The sequence below is a fragment of the Protopterus annectens genome, chromosome 5.part1, assembly GCF_019279795.1.
Source record: "Protopterus annectens isolate FY-2018-M chromosome 5.part1, PAN1.0, whole genome shotgun sequence".
NCBI lineage: Eukaryota > Metazoa > Chordata > Ceratodontiformes > Protopteridae > Protopterus > Protopterus annectens.
The window spans coordinates 321,395,304-321,419,852 of record NC_056736.1 but is presented as its reverse complement, the minus strand read 5'-3'; the positions used below and the strand labels follow the sequence as shown (position 1 = coordinate 321,419,852).

At 37.7% G+C, this 24,549-nt stretch overlaps 1 protein-coding gene across 4 annotated transcripts in view; it reads left to right on the top strand.

Annotated features, from left to right (window-relative positions):
• TGDS (TDP-glucose 4,6-dehydratase) overlaps positions 1–16,348 on the top strand; it is a 750,932-nt gene extending 734,584 nt beyond the window's left edge. For 3 of the 4 annotated variants that reach the window (XM_044073003.1, XM_044073005.1, XM_044073004.1), the window contains one exon: positions 14,825–16,348. In XM_044073003.1, coding sequence (XP_043928938.1) covers positions 14,825–14,928 — 104 coding nt within the window. In that variant the 3' untranslated portion in view covers positions 14,929–16,348. The remainder of the gene's footprint in view (positions 1–14,824) is intronic. The other variant, XR_006365114.1, reaches the window with a different exon arrangement.
• The last annotated feature ends 8,201 nt before the right edge of the window (positions 16,349–24,549 follow it).

The following is a 24,549-nucleotide window of genomic DNA, read 5'->3' as shown; positions in this document are numbered from 1 at the left end:
TTATCACTTTGTTGTTTTCTAGGAGCCAAATTAGAGCCATGGCCTAAGCTGTTAAGTAGACAGCTTAATGAGTTAAGGGCAAGACAGAATAGCAGCAGTGACAGAGAGTCACCCGGGAATATCCCCCTTTGAATTTTTATCCCTGGGATAATAATTTGTCCTTTATCATGGCTTAATTGCAGAGTGGTCTGCCAATGTTTCATGGTCACTGTAATGTAGTTGATCGGTGTTGGGTGTATCTTGTACATTTTTAAGCACTCTTTTATCCATGAGTGTGGGATACTATCAAATGCTTTTTTTATAGTCAATCCATGCCATACTTGGATTCTTCCCTGTCAAAGGAAAAAACTTCAAAGACCAATTCACGTAAGGTTCAAGTATGGCACCCTTTATTACTTGCAGCAAGGAGACAAAACATGCAGATACAGGATTTGTCTCTTTTATGCAGTTCTATGAAATGTTACTTTTCTATGGTTGACGTAGTTAGACACAGCTTTCTGTATTACTCTACAGAAAATGTTACTAAGATTTCCTGATGACATGTTCAGATTTAAAACTCACTATGTGTTACATAGAAAATGTTACTTGGATTTCCTGCTGACATGACTGGATTATAAAAAACATTTGAGAAAAACAACCTGGCCTTGGGGCTTATTTTAACCCACTACAAACTTTCTATTCTTCAATTGTGCAGTTGTAATATATATGTGTTACATTTCAAGGTACATTTCTAGCTTAGGTACAAGTAATGCTGACTACGGTTTATACTTTCAAGCAGCCTTTGTTTTCATTATCAATAGCTTCAGCAGCTGTGTACTTTCTCACGGCATAAGCAGAAAATCAATAACTCTTTGTTTAAGTCTCATGACATTAGCAGAATATGAAACACCTATTATTATTTTCATGACATTAGCAAAAATCAAATGCTTCCCTGTTAATTTCCAAAGCATAAGCAGATCATAGCTGCACATATTTTTATGACATAACAGGATTGGAATGTCTCTAGTAGATTGTGCAGATTCATGCAGTGTGAACAGAATAAATGTATTAACTCTTTAAACCTCGAATGCACTAAGCATGCATGTTACTAATACATATTTTTCTAACATTTCCCCCCTTTTAATACTTTTATTCTACTTTCAAAATAAGCATAAACAGTTTTTCTTCCCCTAACCTTTTCCTACTCATGATTTGCAGTTAAGAGAGTCATTCAGTTTAAACTTATGAAAGCATTTACAATTTTTCAACAATTCTTCAAGTTCAGCACCTTGGTATAATGTTTCTGAAACTGACATGTCTATAAAGTCTTTAATCAGTCTTTTCATGCAGGGGATGTAGCAGCAAACACATACCACCAGTAGGATCATTCCTACACAGATGGCAATCAGGATGTTCATCAGGATACTGCCCCACCCCCCAAACAATCTCTGGAAAAAGTCCGTCAATGGATTTGGTCCTGGTTTGGTCATAGCCGACACTTGCTAAATTACCTCAAGGTGATTGTCTATCTCGTGTTTGTGGTCAGGAATATACGAACAGCACTCCTCTTGCATTAAAGCACAAGTACCTCCTCTCGCCGCTACGGTGAAGTCGAGAGCCATGTGGTTTTGAAGCACTACAGTTCTCATGGCAGTCAGTTCATCAGTCACCAATTCTAGAGCGGAAAAGGTTACATTGCTCATTATTTTGAGAAGTTTAGACAGTTTTCTCAGTTCCCAGATTGATTTCGTTGTTCCATATGCTGGCAATACAGCTGCCCACAAGATGATGGTATCACCCAAGTCCATATGCGACAGTCCATTTTTCCCTAGGCCCACAGCATGATGGTTTTTCCAGCCCGCATTGATTTGCCCTACTGGATTGACAGGCTTCTTGATTTCTCGAACATTTCGAATTTCCCCTGAGACAAAACTGCTGTGTGTCGTATGGCCGGAACCAGGTACCCCAAATAACAACTGCTGGACCAATTCTCAGGTAACCACTTGTATGCTTCCCTACCACATACAAAATAACAGTCTTCTACTTTGGTAGTAACTTTACTATGTCCTGGTTCTGGATGAAACTTTTTTTGTCAACTATAATCAGTTGTTTATAAAGGTCAGCATTATGTCTTACTTCATCAGTTGTCCTATGCATCAGTTCAAAAAATGAATCCTAGCTTGTGTTGCAATAGGAACCTGTGTTATCAGTTTTATTGTAGCATCTATAGGGAACAGTCACATTGCAATTGCCCCAACCCACCTGAACTGTATCATTTTTGTGAAAACACACAGTCCCCTTCTGTCGAACAAACAAGTGCAATGCTACTTTATCTTGTGGTGTAACATCTGATGTATCATAGACTAAATTTTCCCAGGTCTTGTTGGCTCCTAGGGGGATTGAAGTTAACAATAACCCCCCGTATGCTGTTGGCAAAGCTGTGCAAATCCAGCAATTCGAAACATTGAAGGTCTCAACATACACATATTTGATTGCCTGGTAAGTGTTGAAATTTGGGTGCCACTCTACGTGCAACTCTCCACATTTATTCAGTTCAGTTTGTGTGGCTGGGAAAAGGAATGGCCACAACAAAAAGATTATTGTCACTAGTACAGTCAACAGGATGATTATGCAATACTTCTGAGGAAATGGTTGTTCTGCATTCCTGTTTTCTCCGACTCTTCCGATTAGTTTTATTTGGATTTTTCTGGATTCTATCATTTTTGCTTTTGACATGTGATCTTACTCTCTGCCCTAATAGGACCTTCAGCACCGATGGTTTCTTCACTGGGGTTGAGACGGATCAGTCCTATTGATCTGACCCCCCTTTGTAGCCAGACTTTGTGCTGAGGGCCCCGATAGAGAGGTAAGATTTTTGTCCAGTTCAAAGTTCTTAACTAGTTTGCAGTGCATCAGGTGGATCCACGAGGCTCGCTCTGCGATTTTGACTGCAGTGGGTGTCGAAAGAAGCACCTGGTATGGACCTTCCCACCTTGGTGATGTCCAGTTTTTCTTTTTAATGTTTTTCACCCAAACCCAGTCCCCTGGGATCACTGCCACTTCCGATGTTTCTGTTTGTTCTTTATCTGAAACAGAATTTGACTGCAACAGATGTTTAGAATTCAACAAATTTCTCATATATTCAGCTAGTGTATAGTCAGCTTCCTGGTCTGTGGGCATGAGAAGTTTCCACTGGGGTGTATAATAAGCCCTTCCAAATAGTTTTTCAAAAGGAGTCAGTCCTTTTGCAGTCGGAACAGTTCTCCTGCTCAGCAGTGCCAGGGGCAAACAATACACCCAGTTCTTTCCTGTCTCAGCTATTAATTTTCTTAATTTATTCTTTAATATTCCATTATGCCTCTCAACTAGCCCTGCAGATTGCGGATGGTATGCGCAATGATTTTTTAAAGAAATACCAAAATGCTTACTTAACTGCTGTATGGTTTGGTTTACAAAGTGTGTACCATTGTCACTGTAGATCCTTTCCGGAATGCCGAATCTAGGGATGATTTCTTTGACAAGAACTTTTGCCACTGTGACTGCATCTGGATTTTTGGTTGGAAAGGCTTCCACCCATCTGGAAAACATATCTACAATGACAAGACAATACTTGTTATTTTCACATTTGTTCAATTCTATGAAATCCATACAGATAGTGTGAAACGGATATGGTGGTGTAGGGGAAACTCCCTTGCTTGGGCTTTAACGCAACTTGTGCATGATTTTTGTTACAAATTTGGCACATCAAAGAAAATTTTTTAGAGTAGTTTGTAAATCCGTACGTTGTGAACACCTGGTTCACCAGCTGTACCATCCCCCTGTTGAGACAATGCACTTCCTATGGCTCAACAAAGCTGCATATCTAAACAAATTAGATGGTAGTATCAGTTTCCCTTCTTTAGAGATGTACAGCCCCTTTTCGAGAATTGCTCCTCGTTTTACCCATCTTTGTTTTTCAGCTTGCGTAGTGAGTGTCTGCATTGTCTTTAACATTTCTAAGTCTAAAATCTCAGAGGGTTGTAGTTCCTCATTTAAAAGAAATACTTCAGAAGCTGCTTGTTTTGCAGCTGTATCATCTCTCGCATTACCTTTTGAAATCCTATCTTGTTGCTTGGTGTGAGCTGTGCATTTACAAATGGCTACTCTCTGAGGTAACTGAATAGATTCTAAAAGATCTAAAATAAACTGTGCATAATTGATAGGTTTGCCAGTAGATGTTATCATTCTTCGTTTTTTCCACTGTTGCGTAAAAACATGTACAGTAGAAAAAGCGTACTGGCTGTCAGTAAAAATGTTTACACATTTACCCTTTGCTAAGGTACATGCCCGTGTCAAGGCAATCAATTCTGCTGCCTATGCAGGTAAGTTGTGTGGTAAAGGTTTTGCTTCTACAATCTCAGTATCAGAAACTACTGCATATCCTACTAGGTTCTGTCCTGCAGGACCCCTTTTGCACAAACCATCCACGTAGTATGTCACCTTGGCATCATCCAAGGGGACATCTGTGAGATCTTTTCTAGGTAGTGTCTTTTGCTCAATTACCTGCAGGCAGCGGTGTGGTGTGCCATCTGCAGGGGTTGGGAGCAAGGTAGAAGGGTTCAAAGTCATGCATCGTTCAACTGTCATGTGAGGTTGGCTCAACAATATAGTCATACAGGAAAGATGCCTAGCAGGGGAAAGATATGCTACTTTCTCTTGCAGTAAAATAATCGTGACTGCATGAGGCACTCTCAAAATGAGAGGGTGGAATAAAACTACTGAGGCTGAAGCCTGTACTGCCATTGCAGCTGCAACTACTGCTTGTACACAGTGGGGTCAGGACCGTGCCACTGGGTCTAGTTGTGATCAATAGTAAGCAATGGGGCGTTGCTTGTCCCCATACTGTTGTGTTAATACTGATGTCATATAACCTTGCTTACAATCTACAGTTTGGAAAAAAACGTTTATGGTAGTTTGGTAATCCTAGAACTAATGAGGACGCTATTAACTGTTTCAGTTTGCAGAAAGCAGATTCTGCCTCTGGTGTCCATTGTAACAAATCCTGTGCTGCCATAGACTTTTTATATATCAGGTTAGTCAGAGTTGCATATTCCAAGGCATAGTTTGGAATCCAACTCCGGCAAAAATTAGTTGTACCCAGGAAGGACATCATTTCCTTCATGGTAGTCGGTTTTGGTGCTTGCAAAGTTGCTACTTTTCTGTCCTCATCTAATGTTCTACCTTCCTTGGATATTACATATCGTAGGTATTTCCAAAGCTGCAGTTTATTTTTGTTTACCTTATGTCCTTCAGCGGCTAAAAATCATAATAGCGCTATGGTATCTTCTCTACAATCTTGCTGGGTGGGGGCCGCCAGCAAGACATCATCAACATAAAGTAAAATCTGACTGCCTCTTGGTGGGGTAAATCTCGCCAAGTTGCTTGCCATTTCTTGTGAGAATATTGTTGGACTTTCACAATATCCCTGTGGTAGTCGCGTATATTTATACCTTTTCCCCTGAAATGTGAATGCGAACCGATATTGGCTGTCAGGGTGTATCGGTATCTAAAAGAATGCATTGCTGATATCTACCACAGAAAAATACTTCTGTTGAGGTTTTAAATCATTCAACAGGGTGTGTGGGTCTGGCACCGTAGGTGCCCTTGGTATTACTCCGTCATTTACAGCTTGTAAATCTTGGACCATACGCCATTCTCCATTTGCTTTTTTAACAGGAAATAAGGGTGTGTTACATGGTGAATCGGGAGATTCCACCAGCACCCCTTCCTTAAGTAAAGCTGCTATGATAGGTTTGATTCCTACCTTTGCATCTTTTCTTAAGGGATACTGTCTTTTTTGTGGTCTAAATGCTGACTTTGGCGTGATAGTAACTGGTCCCGCTGTATGAATAAGTCCTACATCTGACTTTCCTGTTGACCAGAGAGTTTCTGGTATATTCTGTAAGGCATTCTCTTCCTCCTTTAATAGAAGTGCTAATCAGCTGTCCTTGCTAGACTGCAAGTGTACGGCTGGGTGGGTCTGAGTTATCCAATTCAACTTCTGTATTTGTATTCTCTGCTCTGACAATTCTAATTCTGTCTGTTTCTCCCATCTCGTGACTTTTTCTCCTAGGTCTGCCCATTCTATATTTTTGTTCTTGGTTAAGCTAACATGTGGTAGTCTATTAGATTTATAAAGTACAAAGAATTCCTGGGGCAATGAACAGCTGGCTACACTGTTCCCTTCTGTGTCCCAGTACAGATTACATAATATCAATCTGTTTGCATGATTTTTAAACAATTCTTGCTCATATTCCTTGTCAGGTCCTTGTGTGTTACAGTAATACAGGGTACAGTGCAACAGGTGTTGCTTATCTATGTCAAGGGAGGGGATCTTGCTGATAGCTACATTCATTAACTCTTCGGTCACAGTCCCTGGACCAGTCGTAACCAAGTCTTGGCTGTACCAATAAAACATTTCACCCTCTGATTGCACTGCAAAGGTATCAATTTGTCGCTTTGCTTCCATACCCTGCATGGTTGGGTCTACTGCTATACCAAATAGCTGCATGAGGTCTCTGCCAAAGAGGTTTACTGGGCATTTTGCAGAAACAACAATTTTGCTTTTCTGAGTCAATCCTGAAACAGGATCAGTTATTGCAATATTACGGGAGAGGGGCTCCCGATACAGCTGTCCATTAGCTGCTTTTACCAGTATGTAATCGGGTGACTCTGTGTTTTCTGGCAGTTTGGAGGGATGTATCAGGGATCTTGATGCCCCTGAGTCGCACAAGAATTTGATTTCCCTCCCTTCTACCAAGAGTGTAACTTCTGGTTTTGTGTCTGCTAAATAGAGCTCCAGGCTCAATAAAGCTAGGTCTAATATTTCATTTTCTTCACTGTCACTAACTTTTCGCACTTCCTCTATCTCTTCTGTCACATCCTCTACCCCCTCTATCACATTCTCATTTGTCCTTTCTCCGCTATCCCCTTCTAGTGATTCCTGACTACCATATAGTCAGTCCTCACCCTCCTTGTCTTCCGTGGTTGCCTTCTTGTTTTTCTTGCAATCCCTTGCCAAATGTCCTTTTTTACCGCATTTGAAACATTCACCCCTTTTCTTTCGCCCTTCAAAGTCCTCTGATCGTTGATCAGATTGTTTGTTTCCCTGTGCATTTTTCTTGCCCTTTTTCCTGGACTGTACTACATAAACTTCTGCTCCATCTTCTACAGAAAATACTTGAGCTTTCTTTTTCTTTTTGCTATTAAAATACCTTTCGGCATGCCTAGCATATTCAAGTAATGACTGTAACCTGCTTGTACGATGGTCTACCATGTGTTTTGTAATAAAACTGCTTATGGGTGTAATACTGCCTTTTAAAAATGCATTCTTTAACTGCTGTTCATATGGGGAATCTTGTGTTTGATCTTCAAGAACCTGCATTCCACAGTGGTTATTAAAACATTCTAATAATCTGGCATAATACCGGTCAATAGTTTCACCTTCTTGTTGAATGCATTGATTAATGCAAGTTCAGTCTGCCCTAGGCTTCCATTTTTCAGAGATATGGTCTGTAAGACCTTTTACTCTGTTGCCTAGTTCTGTGCTGCTATGTGGAATGGGCCTGTGTGCAGTGTCACGGGGATTCCAGTTGCCACTAATCATGTGCCAGTCTGGCCCCACAATTTGTCTAACTACTTTTCTACCTCTTCTCCATTTAAGTTATAACTCAGCCTCATTCCTTGTAAATCTTCTGAGAACTTTCTAAAATTAACTTTTGGATGGGGAATTCCTTCAGTGGCTTTCCGGATATCTTCCGGATTCCAAGGTCTGTACACTAAAATAATTGGGTCTTGACCGTCTTGTCCTGCCTGTGGATTAGGTACTTCTATAAGTGGGCATATTTCTTCTTCACTCATAGACCGTGAGTTTTTAACCATTTGATACAACTCAATGCCTTCCTTTGAGTTACCTGCCCGTGTTCGAGACCTGGTCCCGATGGGATCTCTAATAAATGGTTTTACTTTTACAATGTCTCTATTTTCAGTGACCACAGGATATCGTGTGGGTGGACTAACCTGTTCACTTGCTTCATATTCTGGTAAGGGAGGTGGAGGGGCCGATGCTATTACTAAGTTATTGTCCTCCATATCTAAAAACATTGTTTTTGAATTGGCGTTCTTTTGTTCCCTACGGTTTACTTCCTCAATCCACCTGTGTGCCTGAGGAATTCCTAATTGGCGTTGCTTTTTTAACCGACCTTTGGAATCGGTTTTAAGCTTTTTGACAAGTTTGATAAGCGAGAATTTTTCTAATTTTCCGTCGAATTCATACTTATTAACCCATTTTGAATAGTATTTAATATTGTCGGCGTGCTGTGACTGCATATATTTTGCGTCTTCGGTTAAAGGCGGATTTTGGGGTCTTTTTGTGCAATTATTACCCATTTTGTTCTACCCTTTTGATCGCTACATAACTTCTCTTATTTTTAACGTGGCACCACGGATTTTGTTATAGTTTCTTCAGAATGACTACCTACCTATTCTGTTTCTCCTGATCTATGACAAGACAGTAATCTTTTCTGTCCCTGACTTGTAAAACACAGTCTTGATGAAAACAATACAAATCTAGTCCCTGATCTAAAACAGAAAACAGAAAAAAGTAGATTCACCTTACCTGAGCCTACGTGATTGATCACCTGATTCACGGAGACCCGTCCTTCAGTCGCAGATCAGAAAGTGGCTGGCCTCTTTTGTACGACATTTCAGTCGAAGGGTTTTTCATATAAGAAGAACCGATTTGGTTTCTTCCCCGTACGGTTTCAACCACCTGGCCCGTCTGATCCGAGGTGAAGTGAGGGTTCTGGTCCGAAGGACCAATCTGTCAAAGGAAAAAACTTCAAAGACCAGTTCACGTAAGATTCAAGTATGGCACCCTTTGTTACTTGCAGCAAGGAGACAAAACATGCAGATACAGGATTTGTCTAAATTACTAGTAAGCAGTATGCTACTTTTATACAGTTCTATGAAATGTTACTTTTCTATGGTTGACGTAGTTAGACACAGCTTTCTGTATTATTCTATAGAAGATGTTACTTAGATTTCCTGCTGACATGTCCAGATTTAAAACTCACTATGTGTTACATAGAAAATGTTGCTTGGATTTCCTGCTGACATGACTGGATTATAAAAAACATTTGAGAAAAACAACCTGCCCTTGGGGCTTATTTTTAGCCCACTACAAACTTTCTATTCTTCAGTTGTGCAGTTTTAATATATATGTGTTACATTTCAAGGTACATTTCTAGCTTAGGTACAAGTAATGCTGACTATGGTTTATACTTTCAAGCATACTTTGTTTTTATTATCAATAGCTTCAGCAGCTGTGTACTTTCTCATGGCATAAGCAGAAAATCAATAACTCTTTGTTTAAGTCTCATGACATTAGCAGAATATGAAACGCCTATTATTATTTTCATGACATTAGCAGAAATCAAATGCTTCACTGTTAATTTCCAAAGCATAAGCAGATCATAGCTGCACATATTTTTATGACATAACAGGATTGGAATGTCTCTAGTAGCTTGTGCAGATTCATGCAGTGTGAACAGAATAAATGTATTAACTCTTTAAACCTCGAATGCACTAAGCATGCATGTTACTAATGCATATTTTTCTAACTTTCCCCTTTTTACAGTTCTCCACTATGACTTTATTTAGTACATGATCCTTTGTTCCATATGACTTTCTTTTATTGCCCTTTTGTTCTACTTCCATAACTGAGTTTTCATTTAATTGACTATAAATGCTGTCAGCATCAGTTCCCATGTATAGTTTATACATCGCCGGAAGGCAAGTTATTGGTCTATAATTTTTGGGTAGCTTGCAGGTTCACTCTTGAGTAGGAGCATTGTTTTTCCTGTTGTTACCCAGGTTGGTGTCTCTTCAGGGTGTGCATATAAATAGTTCCTAGTCATGGCTAAATCCTTGTGCGAATATGTTAATACTTTTAACCAAAAGTTAGGTACTGCATCTGGGCCTGGGGTTTTCAATTAAAGGTTTTTCTTAATTTTGTTTCAATCTCTCTGGCTGTTACTTCATCCCATTTCATATCTTGTACCTTTGAACTTATTGTTTCTTTTACTACTTCTATCCATTTAGCATTTTTGTTATGCCCCACAGGATCTTCATTGATACTTCTCCAAAATGTATCTACGCCCTCTTTTTTTGGTGATCTTTCGATTCCTTTTATATTGTTTCCCACTTCTCTCCAAAACTTTTTGGGCTGTGAATAAATTGCTTATTTTGTTCCTTTCCTTTATATTTATCTGCATATCTTCTAAGTTTTTCCATCTGTGCTGAGATTTTTAGTTTATTTGCAATAGTGAATGATAGATCCTGGTCTGTTCTAATACTGCGCATTTCTTTTATCACATCTGTCTTCTTTATTGACTTATCCCCTCTTTTGTAGTCTTCTAACAGTGACACTTGTCAACATTTCTTTATAGTTTTCTCTATTCAATACATGATGGTATACAATTGCTCCGCTTCTTTTCCCTTACTACCCTGTGTTCTTGTGGTAGAATTTTATCCGTGGTAGAATTTTATCTGTTATTAATTTAGCTGCACAGTCATATATCCTGTTTACTTCTTTTATATCGCATGGATCTCTATGGAAAGTCTTAGTGTGTTCATTTATTTTATCAAACTTTTGACTTTTTGGGTTTTTTTGACCTTCTGCAGAGTATTTCTTTCATTGATCTTAATGTCTGTCTATGTCTATTAAATCAAGCAACTCTTTAGCTCATTTTCTTCTAAACTGAGGGCACATTTTTTGTTTTCCATTTCCTGCGGGCATTCTATAGAAAGTTTTATAGCATCTTCCTATGGCGCATTCTATTCAATTTCATCCTGTGTCATACATTGCTCTGTCGTATGGGAACTCACTAGCCTGTCACTCCTCAACATTGACTGCATAAGAGTTTCCACCGTTTCCCATTCTTTCTCTTGCTGTCTAGCTTCAAGTGAATGTTTATACTGGTTTCCTGTGGAAGGCTCCAAAATATCTTCATATGGCACCTGATCATTTGCTTTCTGTTCCGCTGGTTTCCCCTTAGTTTGGATATCCATTGCTCTATCCTGTTGTGGTGCTTTTTGAATTAGATTTTCTACACTGAATCCTTCACTTCACAGGTACTCCATAACCTCAGTTTCTGTCTCTTTAACTTCTCCATTACTAATCTCATATTCTACTTTTCTTTTTCGTGTTCTTATTTTTTGTATTGTAAAGTTTTCCATGTCCAGATTTCTTTGCCTGTATTTCTCTTCAAATATCTTTGGTGCTGTTCTTTTTGTGTTGGTAAGTTTTGCTTTCTCCTTTGCATAAATATTACATTATATTAAATCTTTTTCTTTCCCATGTCCATATTTCTTCTTCAGATGTCTCCTGATCTTCCTGCTTCTCCTGTTAGACCTTCTACACCAAATCTTTCACTTCGTAGGCACTCCGTAACTTCAACTTCTATTTTATTAACTTCTACTTTACAAATCTTTTCTACACTCCCTCTTTGTGATATTATTTTTTTATTGCAAAATTTTCCATATCCAGATGCCTTTGCCTGTATTTCTCTTGAAATATCTTTGGGGCTGCCTCCTGCATATTGATTACTCTTATATGATTATAACAATGTGCTGTGAGAATGTTAAAATAGAACAGAAAATGTTTGAAGCAAAACAGTTATTTGCAGAAAGGAAGACTTGAAAAGATAGAGATCAGTACTGCATATACTACAAAATATGATTGAACAGGATAAATAGTCTCTATACATGGTGGCATAGTAGAGTAGGGTCAAACTTGAATGCAAGATTGTACCAGTCAGATTAATTAAACACTTACATATAAAGTCTCTGTATTGACTGAGTTTAACTTAACATTAGAACAACTTGAAGTGGATACAAGGTTGCCTAGCCATATCTTTGATAAAATAACTATTGCTTTTAATATTAGGAAAACGCAAATCATTTGTTCCATAACTTTAAAGAAGTGCATGGTGCACCCGGATTACACTCAGACCATGGCTAAATTATATATTGGTCCAGCTGTGCTACAGCAAGAGACCAAAGTGGTGCTTAACTACTCTATGTTAAGGTTTGGTTGACACTAAAAGCAGACAGCCCTGATCAATAAATAGCAACAGCAGGACATGACACTGATTAATTTCAGCTCCTGTTTCTGGCTGCTGCTCGCTAAACTACACACACATTTTGAATTAAATTGCTTCCCTTAGAAAGTAAAATGCGTAAGGATGTCAATCACTTCCCCACTGCTTTAAAGGCTTTCAAAGCTGGAACACAACATGTGTTTTTTTTTTTTTTGTTTTTTTGTTTTTAATCTAATTTTTGATTAACTAGTAATACATGGATAAGATAAACCTCCTGGCACTACAATAAATTATGATCATATCTCCGATTGTAACAAAGATTTGTGTTCTTGACATGGATGCCAAGATTCACATCTCAGTGAATTTCTTAACATCCTTGTCTCAAACACATAATATGCAGATTACGATCAGTGACCCAATCATAATCCTCTGTTGGTGTCATTGTTGTCATTCAAAATAGTAATGTTGTACTGTGATGGTTTTGTAGTGGTATTGCTGAGTGTGTAGGCTTACAAAACACGAAGCATCCTTTAAATCATATTATGTGAATTAATAAAACAAATCACTGAGCAAGAAAGTAGGAAGACACGTACAGTAAAAAAAGTTAAGCGCTTTTCGTTTATGTAAAACACAAACTTCTTCAGACAATTACTAAAATAAAATGTTCCAGTTAAATACAAGTAGATACTTTCAATTAACCAATCAAATACATTGAAACACAAGGTGACACCCATTTTTAAAAACAAAACATAATGCATCAAGTACTTAAAACCAATAACCTGTCGTACATGTTTATAAAAAAAAATATATATATATATATATATATATATACATATACATATGTTAAACATCTACACAACATCTGTATTTGTAAACTATGTATAAATGTAGTAAACCCTCACTCTTTAATAATAACCTATTTCAAAAATATCTATAAAAAGAGTTTATTAAAGAGTGAGGGTTTACTACATTTATACATAGTTTACAAATACAGATTTTGTGTAGATAATATATATATATATATATATATATATATATATATATATATATATATTTATAAACATGTACGACAGGTTATTGGTTTTAAGTACTTGATGTGTTATGTTTTGTTTTAAAAAATGGGTGTCACCTTGTGTTTCAATGTATTTGATTGGTTAATTGAAAGTATCTACTTGTATTTAACTGGAACATTTTATTTTAGTAATTGTCTGAAGAAGTTTGTGTTTTACATAAAAGAAAAGCGCTTAACTTTTTTTACTGTACGTGTCTTCCTACTTTCTTGCTCAGTGATTTGTTGTATCAATTTGTTTGCCTCGTTGTTTTAATATTATGTGAATTAAACATTTACATTTCAAGAATATCTCCTGTTCTAAAAGTGCAGGTGTTATTTGCCTGAATGCTAGTGCCATACCTTCATTTTTTTGTATGTATTTTTCTTCCTGTTGTATGCTGACCATCAGCCCTGCCATGACCTGACTAGCTCATTTGCTTCCTGTGGGTGAGAGCCAGTGACAGGACACCCATCATCCAGACAGTCAACATAATTGTTTTTACATGGTCATTGCCAGTCACCCACAGCACTCTTAAGCCACATTCATTTCCATTATACCCACTGTGCGTAGGCAGCATGTGCAAAGTGCATAGCTGAAGTCCTTATGCTGCACTTATGGAGACTCAAACTCTGATGGGTGTCAGTCTTACTGCAAACCAAGCTGTCATTCCTCCTTCCAGGATTGACAGGCTGTTGGCTGCTCACTCCCACCCTCCACACTGCCTTCTCCAGCATGTGGATGACTAACTGTTCCCTGGACATTTGGGTTATACTGCATTATCTCTCTGCTCCATTAGATGTGTATTAGAAAGACTGCAAGGAAGTTAAACTCCAGGGTCATTGAGTATATGTCAGATATTTGGAAGAAAGAAATGAATGCTTTGTGTAAACACCTGTTGTAGAGTATTTATTATTATTTTTTTTTTAGTTATAATTTGGGAGTGTACTGCATTGGGGGAAGTTGACAACATTTCTATATTCAACATATTTAGTATTTTACTTAGATGTAAGTGAAATGTTTAAAATTGCAGAATTTTTATAAACTGGGTTATTAGTTGTAGATGGCCTGACAGGCATGTGCTATGTATAATGAGCTTGTCTTATTTTTCTTATATAGTGAATTTATTTTATGCATGCCAAATCACATTGTTAAATTGAGGGATACGTCATCCTTTTTTGTATTAATATGTGTAAATTATTAATTGTAATTACATTATAGTATCACAAACCAGTTACAGGATGTGTTGTCAAATATGTGTATAGTTGCATTGATTTATTCTCTTGAAGATGCTACGTTACATGTAAAAATGACAGTTTTCAATATCTTTCATTATATGTGCTATTTCCAGACAAAAGGAACAGTGTTAGTTTCCTGTTATGTTGTCCCTCTAGGACACAGATGCACGCAAAAACCTTACACATGTTAAATGAATTTTGCTGACTGTGTCATTTGCACTTGGCAGGGAATGTTAACTGACATCAGGTATTCTACATTTGTATATACTGTCTGATATCTGACTGAACAAGGGTCCGAATGAAAAAGTAAAAATGAAATGTAGTGATACTTAAAAGTTGCAAGTTAAATTGGTATTATTTAATTGCATCAAACGCTGAAGTAGTAATATCATTGCATTTGTTTTATTTCTGAATGTAGTTGAGTGGTACAAGGAAAACTTTCATAATTGGCCAAATGCAGAAAAGGCTCTGGATCCAGTGCTGCCTAATGGAACCTGCTGGACAGGTAGATGTGGAACTTAAACCTTCTTTATGAAGGTGATATCTGCGCTTCAGAGCCCCAACAGTGTTGAAGGGAGACCATAAGACTTCAGTGCCAGTAAAAGAGATGTGAACAAACAACAATAAATATTGTACAAAGTGGATGAAGTATTTTGAATGAAGATTTCTACATTTTTATACTCCTTGGTCTTGAAATTCTTTATATAATTAAAATTATTTAAATATGGTATTTGATTTTAATTATGGCTGTTAAATGAATGATGTAAACAAAACTAGCAGATTGGTCAGAGAAAGTCGCTATACGATCCAGTCATGACACATATTTTGAAAATGATCGATAAGAATCTGCGTACTGTAAGCTAGTCTGTTTGGTCTACTGCAAAAGTTAATTTCATAGTACTGGACAGACATATGGATTGAATATGAACACCGTGATGCATGTGTTGTACGTGCCTTTTATGTTTATTGAATTTTGTCTGTTTATAAATGATGTGCCACATAAGTGATTTTGTTTACTTTTTTGTTATTGCAAAAAAGTTTTCCTTTTGTTATTGCCTATCGCCATGCTTATTAATATGCAATGAATACTGTGTGAAGGACCATTTACATTTTGCTGTATTACATTAACATGTTTGTGAAGCTAATATAGAACACAGTCAATATAGAAATGCAAGATGATTTTTTTAGTATCTCATTCTGATCATACCATAATATAGGTCTTATTGCTACAACAAACCTAAAGGTTTTGCAAAAAATCATTCACATGATAAGACATGATAGATATGGAGAAGTCAAGCTGTAGTACAGACATTATGCATGAAAAACCTTTGGGAAAAGGGAGTAAGCTGTGTAGTCCTGTTATCTGGCTAATTAACTGCCATGCAGAAAACCACCTACCTTTATCATATTTTTCCATTTGTCTTCTTTCTAAAAAACCTCCATTATATTTTATAACATCATACTTTATAACAGACTGTCACAAGGCAGTACATTCCACATGCTTATAGCTGTTGTGAAACATTAACATTTCCAGTCAAGTTTGAATTTTCCTTCATTTTCCATTTTAATACCATGTATGTTACACTTGTGCTGTCTCCTCAGCAGCCCTCATTTAGTATTATTTATTTTCCATACTTTAAAAGTATAGACCCATCCCATTAGTCCTCATTGTTTCAAAGTAGATATAATTCTGGTCTGTCTTCTGTTTTTATTAAACTGAATATATGATTAAGTATTTTGTCATTTTGAGTGGTCTTCATACCCATCTGAGCTGTAACCTTCAGAACTATGCACCATTATCCTGCTAAAGCCTAATCGCTAATTTACTAAGGAGAAATATGCAGTGCCTTGACTCTGTAGTTGTACCTATTGGTATGCATCCAGGCATCTTGCTGAGTTGGATGACTGCTTTATGTGTATTAAATGGAATTCATTTTCTATATAGAAGCAATGCTGGCACTTTTTCCACCTCCGTCCTAACCATCATGGCATTATTCATTCAGTCATCCCTTCCTGAGCATGCTTTTCTGTTGTAGTGCATTGCTGTATTTGCATTAAACACTTGTCATATGAAGGACATTATGTTACAGGTTTCTTGAATTTCAGTCGGCCTCAAACTGCGCAACCATACCTTATTAAAATTTAGCAGATAACTACTTTATAGGCACATGGCTGTTGCAAAAATCAAGATACCAGAAAGTGCAGAACCAGAAATTTAATTCATAGATCAGAAATTTCCTGGTACGATAACCATTCTTAAACCTTACTATTCCTAGCAAATAAGCATTGCATGAACAGGAACCAATTTTTATTCACTGAGATGGAGAAGGTCTGCCATGTTTTCTCAATAAAAAGTTCATTTAATTTTGAGCAATCTCAGGAGGATGATCACATCAGTTATAACACATGCATAGCTGTGTTACTGGGTGTGCATGGAAGGTGGCGCTAACAGTTAAGCCAAATTTGAAACAAATGAAAGGATTTATCACACACCTATTCCAAGAAATCCCACTCCACAGCAGACATCATCTAATATGAAAATAGTGAACAGGGGAAACATTCTGAGAGTCTGACAATGTAGCTTATTCATAGTCTTCATCTTCCAGCTGAGAAAGAGAGAGGAAATTATAAAAAACTTTAACTGTTCAAGTGAGTAGTTGGCAATGTTGCTGACTGAATATGCTTTAGAAGCTGGAGAGAACTGGTGATGGCTGGATCAGGAGATATATTTACGTATGTGTGTGTATAGGTGTCTGTATACGAGTTTGTGTAAGAGTGTGTGTGTGTGTGTGTGTGTGTAAATCGTTGACCTAAAATAAATCTACTGGGGACCAAGGCACATTGCAACAAGCAGCTTTATTCACAAACAGAATACAACAGCTTTTTGAGAATCACAAAAAGGTGAATTTAAATTACAAGAAGCATTGACTACTTCTGTACATAAAGTACAAGAATCAGCATTTTGTCTGTATTGGCAAGTTTTTATTTCAGATATTCTCCAGTAGGTTTCTAAGTCTTTATCTTTTCCTTCCAGCATAATCAATAAGTACATTCCCCCAATATGTGATGTATAAACCCTTATTTCTTTCATGTGCAATAAAGTTTTGTTTCTCATCTCATAACAGTTGCTTTTCACAATGTCATGCTCATTAAACTTCCTTTCCCCATTCATTGATAGTTACTTTTCAGTTAGCTAACTGGTATATCTTCCATTAAACTTTCCTTCCCCGTCTAGATGACAACTCATGACCTACCATTCTGGAAGCTTTTCTAACTGTATAATAAGTGGAGCTTTATCATCTCATTTTCCTTTAGCACTTTGCTTGTGATCCTCCAGAGGTTTTTTGCAGCCCTACTCTACTCTCAGATGGTACACTAAGCCTAGCCATAGAGATATCAACACAACCTCTCACCCTCTAGCCATTTCTAAGTGCAGTCTCTTTTCCTAAGCATATAAATTTACCTAACATTATGGACAGGCAATTTCCCACAGTTTCTCCAGTCAGCTTGGTTGACATGGGCATCCTGAGGCAGTGTCTCTTGTTCACCGACAACCCTGTCCACCTAGTCCACACAACTCAGCATGTGAGAGATGCACATATATTAAGAACCTTGAACCCATGCTCTCTCACACACCAGTTAGTGCATATGACAATGATCGGGTTGTCAACATGCACACCTCACCTCCTACTCCACCCAAACCCGCATCACACATACCTACATATGCGGGCGTCCTCACCAGAAACATACCTAAACACCAGAGACCTCATAAACACAAACACGCTGTACGTAATACTTCCTCTGCAGAACACAATATACATAGTAGTTCAATCACCAGTGTCTCGCCTGTCAAGCCCTTAAAGCAAACCACAAAACCAAACCTATTAGTCTTAGCTGATTCTATTGTGAGACACACAGATGACCCTTTCACCAGGCTGGATAAGGAAAAGGTCATAGTGAGCTGTCTGTCAAGTGCCAAGATACACCATATCACAAATGCACACAAGTCTCTCAACAACAGGTACTGTTATGACTCCATCATAGTTCATGTTGGTGTGAATGAGTTGAGATGTTCCTCTCTAGACTACATGAAGAGACATGACTGAGCTCTCAGACTATGTGTCTCAGGCAGGTATGTCCCTAACCTTAAGCAGCATTTTACCTTCACCTAGGATGATGCTTCAATACAAACAGAAAATGATTGACCTTCAGTAATTGGCTTGGTTTCTGATATCATTCTAAGGGGATCCAGCATCTGTCAGCCTGGGATAACATGATCGACAGACCTCAACGTTTTGCCAGAGATGGTCTTTGTGTCTCACCCCTGGGATTTCGCCTACTGGCTAAGGTTGTTGCCACCCCCATAATGCCCTTTTTAGGCAGTGTCTCAAGGGCAAAATTCCCAGCGTAAAAACTCCATCTCAAAACAACCTCAGGGTTATACTGCTAAACACTAAGAGGGTTAACATGAAACTGCACTCACTGGAAGCAGTCCTCACCTTGGAAGACACAGATATTTAGACCACAAACTGAAGGCATGAAAACTAAAGGAGGTGGTGTATCAATATTCATTAAAGATAAATACACTTCCAGACTGGTTAAACAGCATAATTCCCTGGAGATACTTAAGGTGCAATTAACTGTTGGTAGGACACCTATTCAAGTCATTGCCAGCTACAGGACCTCCTCCATGAATCAGGGCACCCACTCTGCCTATTTGGATCTATTTGAGTCTATCAAAATACATTCAAACACTATAGTTTTGGGTGACTTGAACTACCCATCCATTGACTGGGAAAATAGCTCGTGCTCAAACTCCCTTGCCCAAAGGTTCCTCAACTTCATTAACTCCAGTGCCCTGGACCAGCTGGTTGACACCCCCACAGAGGGTGCCAACATCCTGGATCTGGTGCTTACCAATATGGGGGAACCACTGTAGCATCCCCACTGTGAAGTCTTGCCTAGTTAGATCTGACCACAAATCAATCTCATTTGAATTAACTATCACACCTGACCTCCCCAGCAGCAACTAAACTAAAAAAAAAAACTTCTGCAAAGTAGATTATAACCTCTTACAGGATGGTAAAAATAGCTTCACTGTACACCCCCAAATGGAAATGGCAACTCTGCCAAGTTCTACACCCATGCTTTATACAGACACCTGTATTACTGCATTGATTCTGCCATACCTCATAGGACCAAAACAAGCTCCTCAAGGAAGAGCAAACTTGCCTGGTGGACAAATGCCATTAACAGGATTTACAATAGGAGGAAGAAATTGCTATCAAAGAGTAAGAGGGAGTGAGCCCCAAACTGGAAACACTCCCTCCTCAGCTTAAACAAGTGAGTAAGACTTCTTGTGAAAGCCTCCAAAGCAAACTATGAATCCAAATTAGCTTCCTCAACTCAAGACAACTATAAGATGTTCTTTAGTTACATCCATAACCTGAAAGGAAAGGTCCAGATTTGGGATGAACTGGTAGTTAATGATACCAAATATACTGAGCCTGTAGACATAGCTAACCTGTTGGCCGACAGGTTCTTTGAAAACTTCACTCCCCTGTCTCTGCCACACGTACCCCATGACATCCCTACCACCTGTCCCATACCTTGTATCTGTAAAGAGCAGGTCATAAACACCCTCACTAAGGCCAAAAACAGCATCTATGGGACCTGATAACATCCTAGACTATGTCCTACATAGGCTCCAACAAGAATTAGCAACACCATTGGGTACTCTTTTCAATCATAGTCTAAGTACCAGCTTTGTCTGAATGGGAAATGGCCACCATTATTCCCTTGCACAAAGGTGGTGCTTCCACTGACCTCAGGAAGTATAGACCTATTAGCCTAACTAGCCTTATCTCCAAGGCCATGGAGCAAATCATCATGGACCTTATCAACAAAGATATAGGTAATCTTCAAACACTTGACCCCACTCAGTCTGGATTTGTCAAAGGGAGATCATGCTGTTAAACCTGTTGGACTTTGAGACAGTCACCAAGGCCCTGGACAAGGACAAATCTGTGCATAGAGCCTATCTAGACTTAGGCAAGCTATTTGCACTGTCCCTCATTCAGGCATCATTGACAAACTCACCCAGCTAGATATCCAAATTGAGAGATAAGTCAACAAGCAAAGGAGAGAAGTATTGCTGAAACTGAATTTATCCTCAAGTCTTGGTGAGTACCTTCATGAGGTGGACCCTATTTTTCACAAAAATCTCACCAAAATGACACTGATATATATATATATATATATATATATATATATATATCATATGTCATGATGGATAGAAGTAGGTCAGAAATTAAAAAGATAGCTGGATGCTCAAGAACCAGGTTAAAAAAAGTGCCCAATCCTGGTAGGCGCACTGGTGCCAGGACTGTGTGGAATCCTCAAAATGTGGAAACATTTCTAAGGGACCAGGCCAGGCCCAAGGGGAGGATGCCACCCCCCCCCCCCGATTCTAGAAGGAAGTAGCAGTCCACAAAAACTGATAGGCCAAAGAAGAGCCATAAAGACAAAAAGAGTGGACTGTAGGATAAGAAAGAAATTATGCATTGTTACTATTATGCATAAAGCACAGAATTTCTAGACACAAGATATACAAAAAGATTAAGAGAGAAATTAGAGGAAAGAAAAATGCTTCCACAAGAAAAACTGTCAGAAGCTTCAAATAGAAAATTGTGTTCATTAAAACAACGGATTTGTGAAAAACATTATATAGATCAAGAAACTTTGATCTGTTTGGAAAAAGAATCATTTGAGGAAATGCGTAAATATAAACAACAAAACCTAGATATTTTTGAAAAGTATAAAAAAAGAAATATGGACATGGAAAGAAAGAGAGATTTGATATGATGCAATATTTATGCAAAGTTGAAAACCAAATTAATCAATAAAAAAAAGGCAGCCCCAAAGATATTCAAAGAAGAATATGGGCAAAGGCATCCAGATATAGAAAATTTCATAATAAAAAATAATATTCTAAAGAGGGAATGTAGAAAAGAAGATTAGTAAAGTAGAAGTTAAAAACATAGAAGTTGAAGTTATGGAATGTCTGCAAAGTGAAGGATTTGGTGTAGAAGATCTAACACAGGTTACATCACTGCACGCTGGAACAAGTCCCCAAAGTAAGGAGAAACTTGGAAGATCAGGAGACATCTGAAGAAGAAATAAGGACATGGAAAAGAAAAAGATATTTAATATGGTGTAATATTTATGCAAAGGAGAAAGCAAAAATAATCAATACAAAAATAACAGCACCAAAGATATTTGAAGAGAAGTACAGGCAAAGGAATCCAGACATAAAAAACTTTACAATACTAAAAAATGAGAAGACAGAGGAAAAGTAGAAAAAAAGATTAGTAATGGAGAAGTTAAAGAAATAGAAACTGAGGTTGTAGAGTACCTGCAAAGTGAAGGATTCAGTGTAGAGAATCTAACTCAGAAAGACCACACCAGGATAGAGCAGTAGACATCCAGATATAAGGAGAAACCAGTAGAACAGGAAGAAACTGGTCAGTTGCCATATGAAGATATTTTGGAGCCTTTCACAGGAAACCAGTATAAATATTCACTTAAATCTGGGCAGCAAGGGAAAATACAGGAAATTGTGGCAACTCTGACACAGTCGGTGATGAGAAGGAGTGATAGGCTAGTGAGTTCTCATATGACAGAGCAACAGATAAAACGGGAAGAAATTTAAGAAAATGTGCCACAGGGACATGCTATAGAACTTTCTGTACAATGCCTGCAGAAAATGGAGAACAAAGAATGTGCCCTCAGTTTAGAAGAAAATGAGCTAAGAGAAGAGTTGCTTGATTTAGTACAGATAGACATATTAAGATAAATGAAAGAAATAGACTGCAGATTGTCAATAAACCCCCAAAAGTTAGAAGTTTGATAATACAAATGAACACAGTAATTAGGACTGTCCATAGAGATCCATGCAATATAACAGAAGTGAACAGGATATGTTACTGTGCAGCTAAATTAAGAACAGATAAAATTCTACCACAAGAACTCAGGGTAGTAAGGGAAAGGAAGTGGAAAAATCGAATGCCATCATGGTATTGAATAGAGAAAACTAAATTTTGACAAGAAGTGTCACTGTTAGAAGATTATAGAAGAGGGATCAGATCAACAAAAATACTCAGAAAGACAGATGTGATAAAAGCAATGCACAGTATTATAATGGATCAGGATTTATCATGCAGTATCTCAAATAATAAACTAACAATGTCAGCACAGGCAGAAAAACTTAGAAGATAAACAGATAAATATAAAGGAAAAGTACAGAATATGCAATTTATTGACGACCCAAAAAAGTTTTATAAAGAATTGGGAAACAAGGTAAAATGAAAGACCACCAAACAAAGAAGAAATAGGTAACATTTTGGAGAGGTGTTTATGAAGAGCGTGTGGAAGATATCAAAGATGCCAAATGCATAGAAGAAGTAAAAGAAAGAATAAGAAATTTAAAGATACAGAATATGAAATGGGATGAAGTAACAGCCAGAGAGATTGAAACAAAGTTAAGAAAAACCTCCAATTGGAAAACCCCAGGCCCAGATGCAGTACCTATCTTCTGGTTAAAAGTATTAACATCTTAGCATGACGATTTAGCCATGAGTAAGAATTATTTATATGCACTCCCCAAACAGAAACCAACCTGGCTAACAACAGGAAAAGCAATGCTCCTACTAAAGTGTGAACCTGCAAGCTACCCTAAAAATTATAGACCAATAACTTGCCTTCTGACGACATTTAAACTGCACACCGGAATTAATGCTGACAGAGTTTCTAGTCATTTAGAATAAAACTCAATTATGGCAGTAGAAAAAAATGGCAATAAAAGATATTCATATGGAACAAAGGATCATTTATTGTTAAATAAAGTCATAGTGGAGAGCTGTAAAAAGGGGAAAAGTCTAATTATGGCATGGCTTGACCACAAAAAAAGCATTTGACAGTATCCCACATTCATGGCTAAAAGAGTACTTAAAAATGTATAAGATACACCTTACACTGATGAACTACATCACAGTGACCACGAAACACTTTGCAGTTAACCCATGATAGAGGAGAAATTATTCCAGGGATAAAAATCCAAAGGAGAATATTCCAGGGTGACTGTCGCTGTTGCTCTTTTCCCTTGCCTTTAACCCATTAAGCTGCCTGCTTAACAAATTAGGTCATGGCTATAATTTGGCTCCCAGAAGGCAATAAAGTGTAAAGGCTTCTGTTTGTCGATGATTTAAGACTGTGTAGCTCATCAGAAGAGAAACTTAAAACACAACTGCAAGTAGCCAAAACTGTTTCAGATATAAGAATGTCATTTGGTCATGAAAAGCAACCTTTAAAACAGGAAAGCTGCAGCACCAAGAAAACATTAGCTGGGGACAAGAATGCGATATAAAAGAACTTGAGGAAGAAGGTGTATATAAATATTTGGGAAATGATGAAGGATCAACAATAGAACATAAAAAATTCAAATAAAACTTGTATTTCAGAAGACTTAAATTAATCATGAGAACAGTTTGACATATAGGAACAAAATTCAAGCTATAAACTAATTTGCTGTTCCTGTCCTAGCTTACAGTTTTGGAGTGATTGACTGACCCCAAAAGGTGTTGGATAGATTAGACAGGAAATCAAGAAGGATGCTTCATGCTCACCAAATGATTTATAAAAAAATTAGTGCATACCAAGATTTTATATTCCCTGTTCCAAAGGAAGGATGGGCCTCCTTGAAATTGGTTACATGTATAGATCTGCAATCGTGGACTGCATACATATCTGCTGACCTCACAAGATCCAAACATAGTGAAAGTTTTGAAAAATGAGGAGAATCAATCTAAGATGACTTCCCTTTTTAGTTTCACAGAAGCATATCGGTGTCAAGTGGGAACGGGAATCAAACCAGAAGTAGATAAAAATCAGGTAGCAAGTGAATGCGCCAAAAAACAAAAAGAATATAACGTGAAGGATCAGATGAAAAGGCAAGAAATGTGGAAAATACTTAAATGTAGTTGCAAGTATAGAAATCTCCTGGAAGAACCTCATGTTGATCAAGATTGAACACAGGAATGGTTAAGGAGAGGTGAATTCAAACCAAAAGATGAAAGCTTAATATTG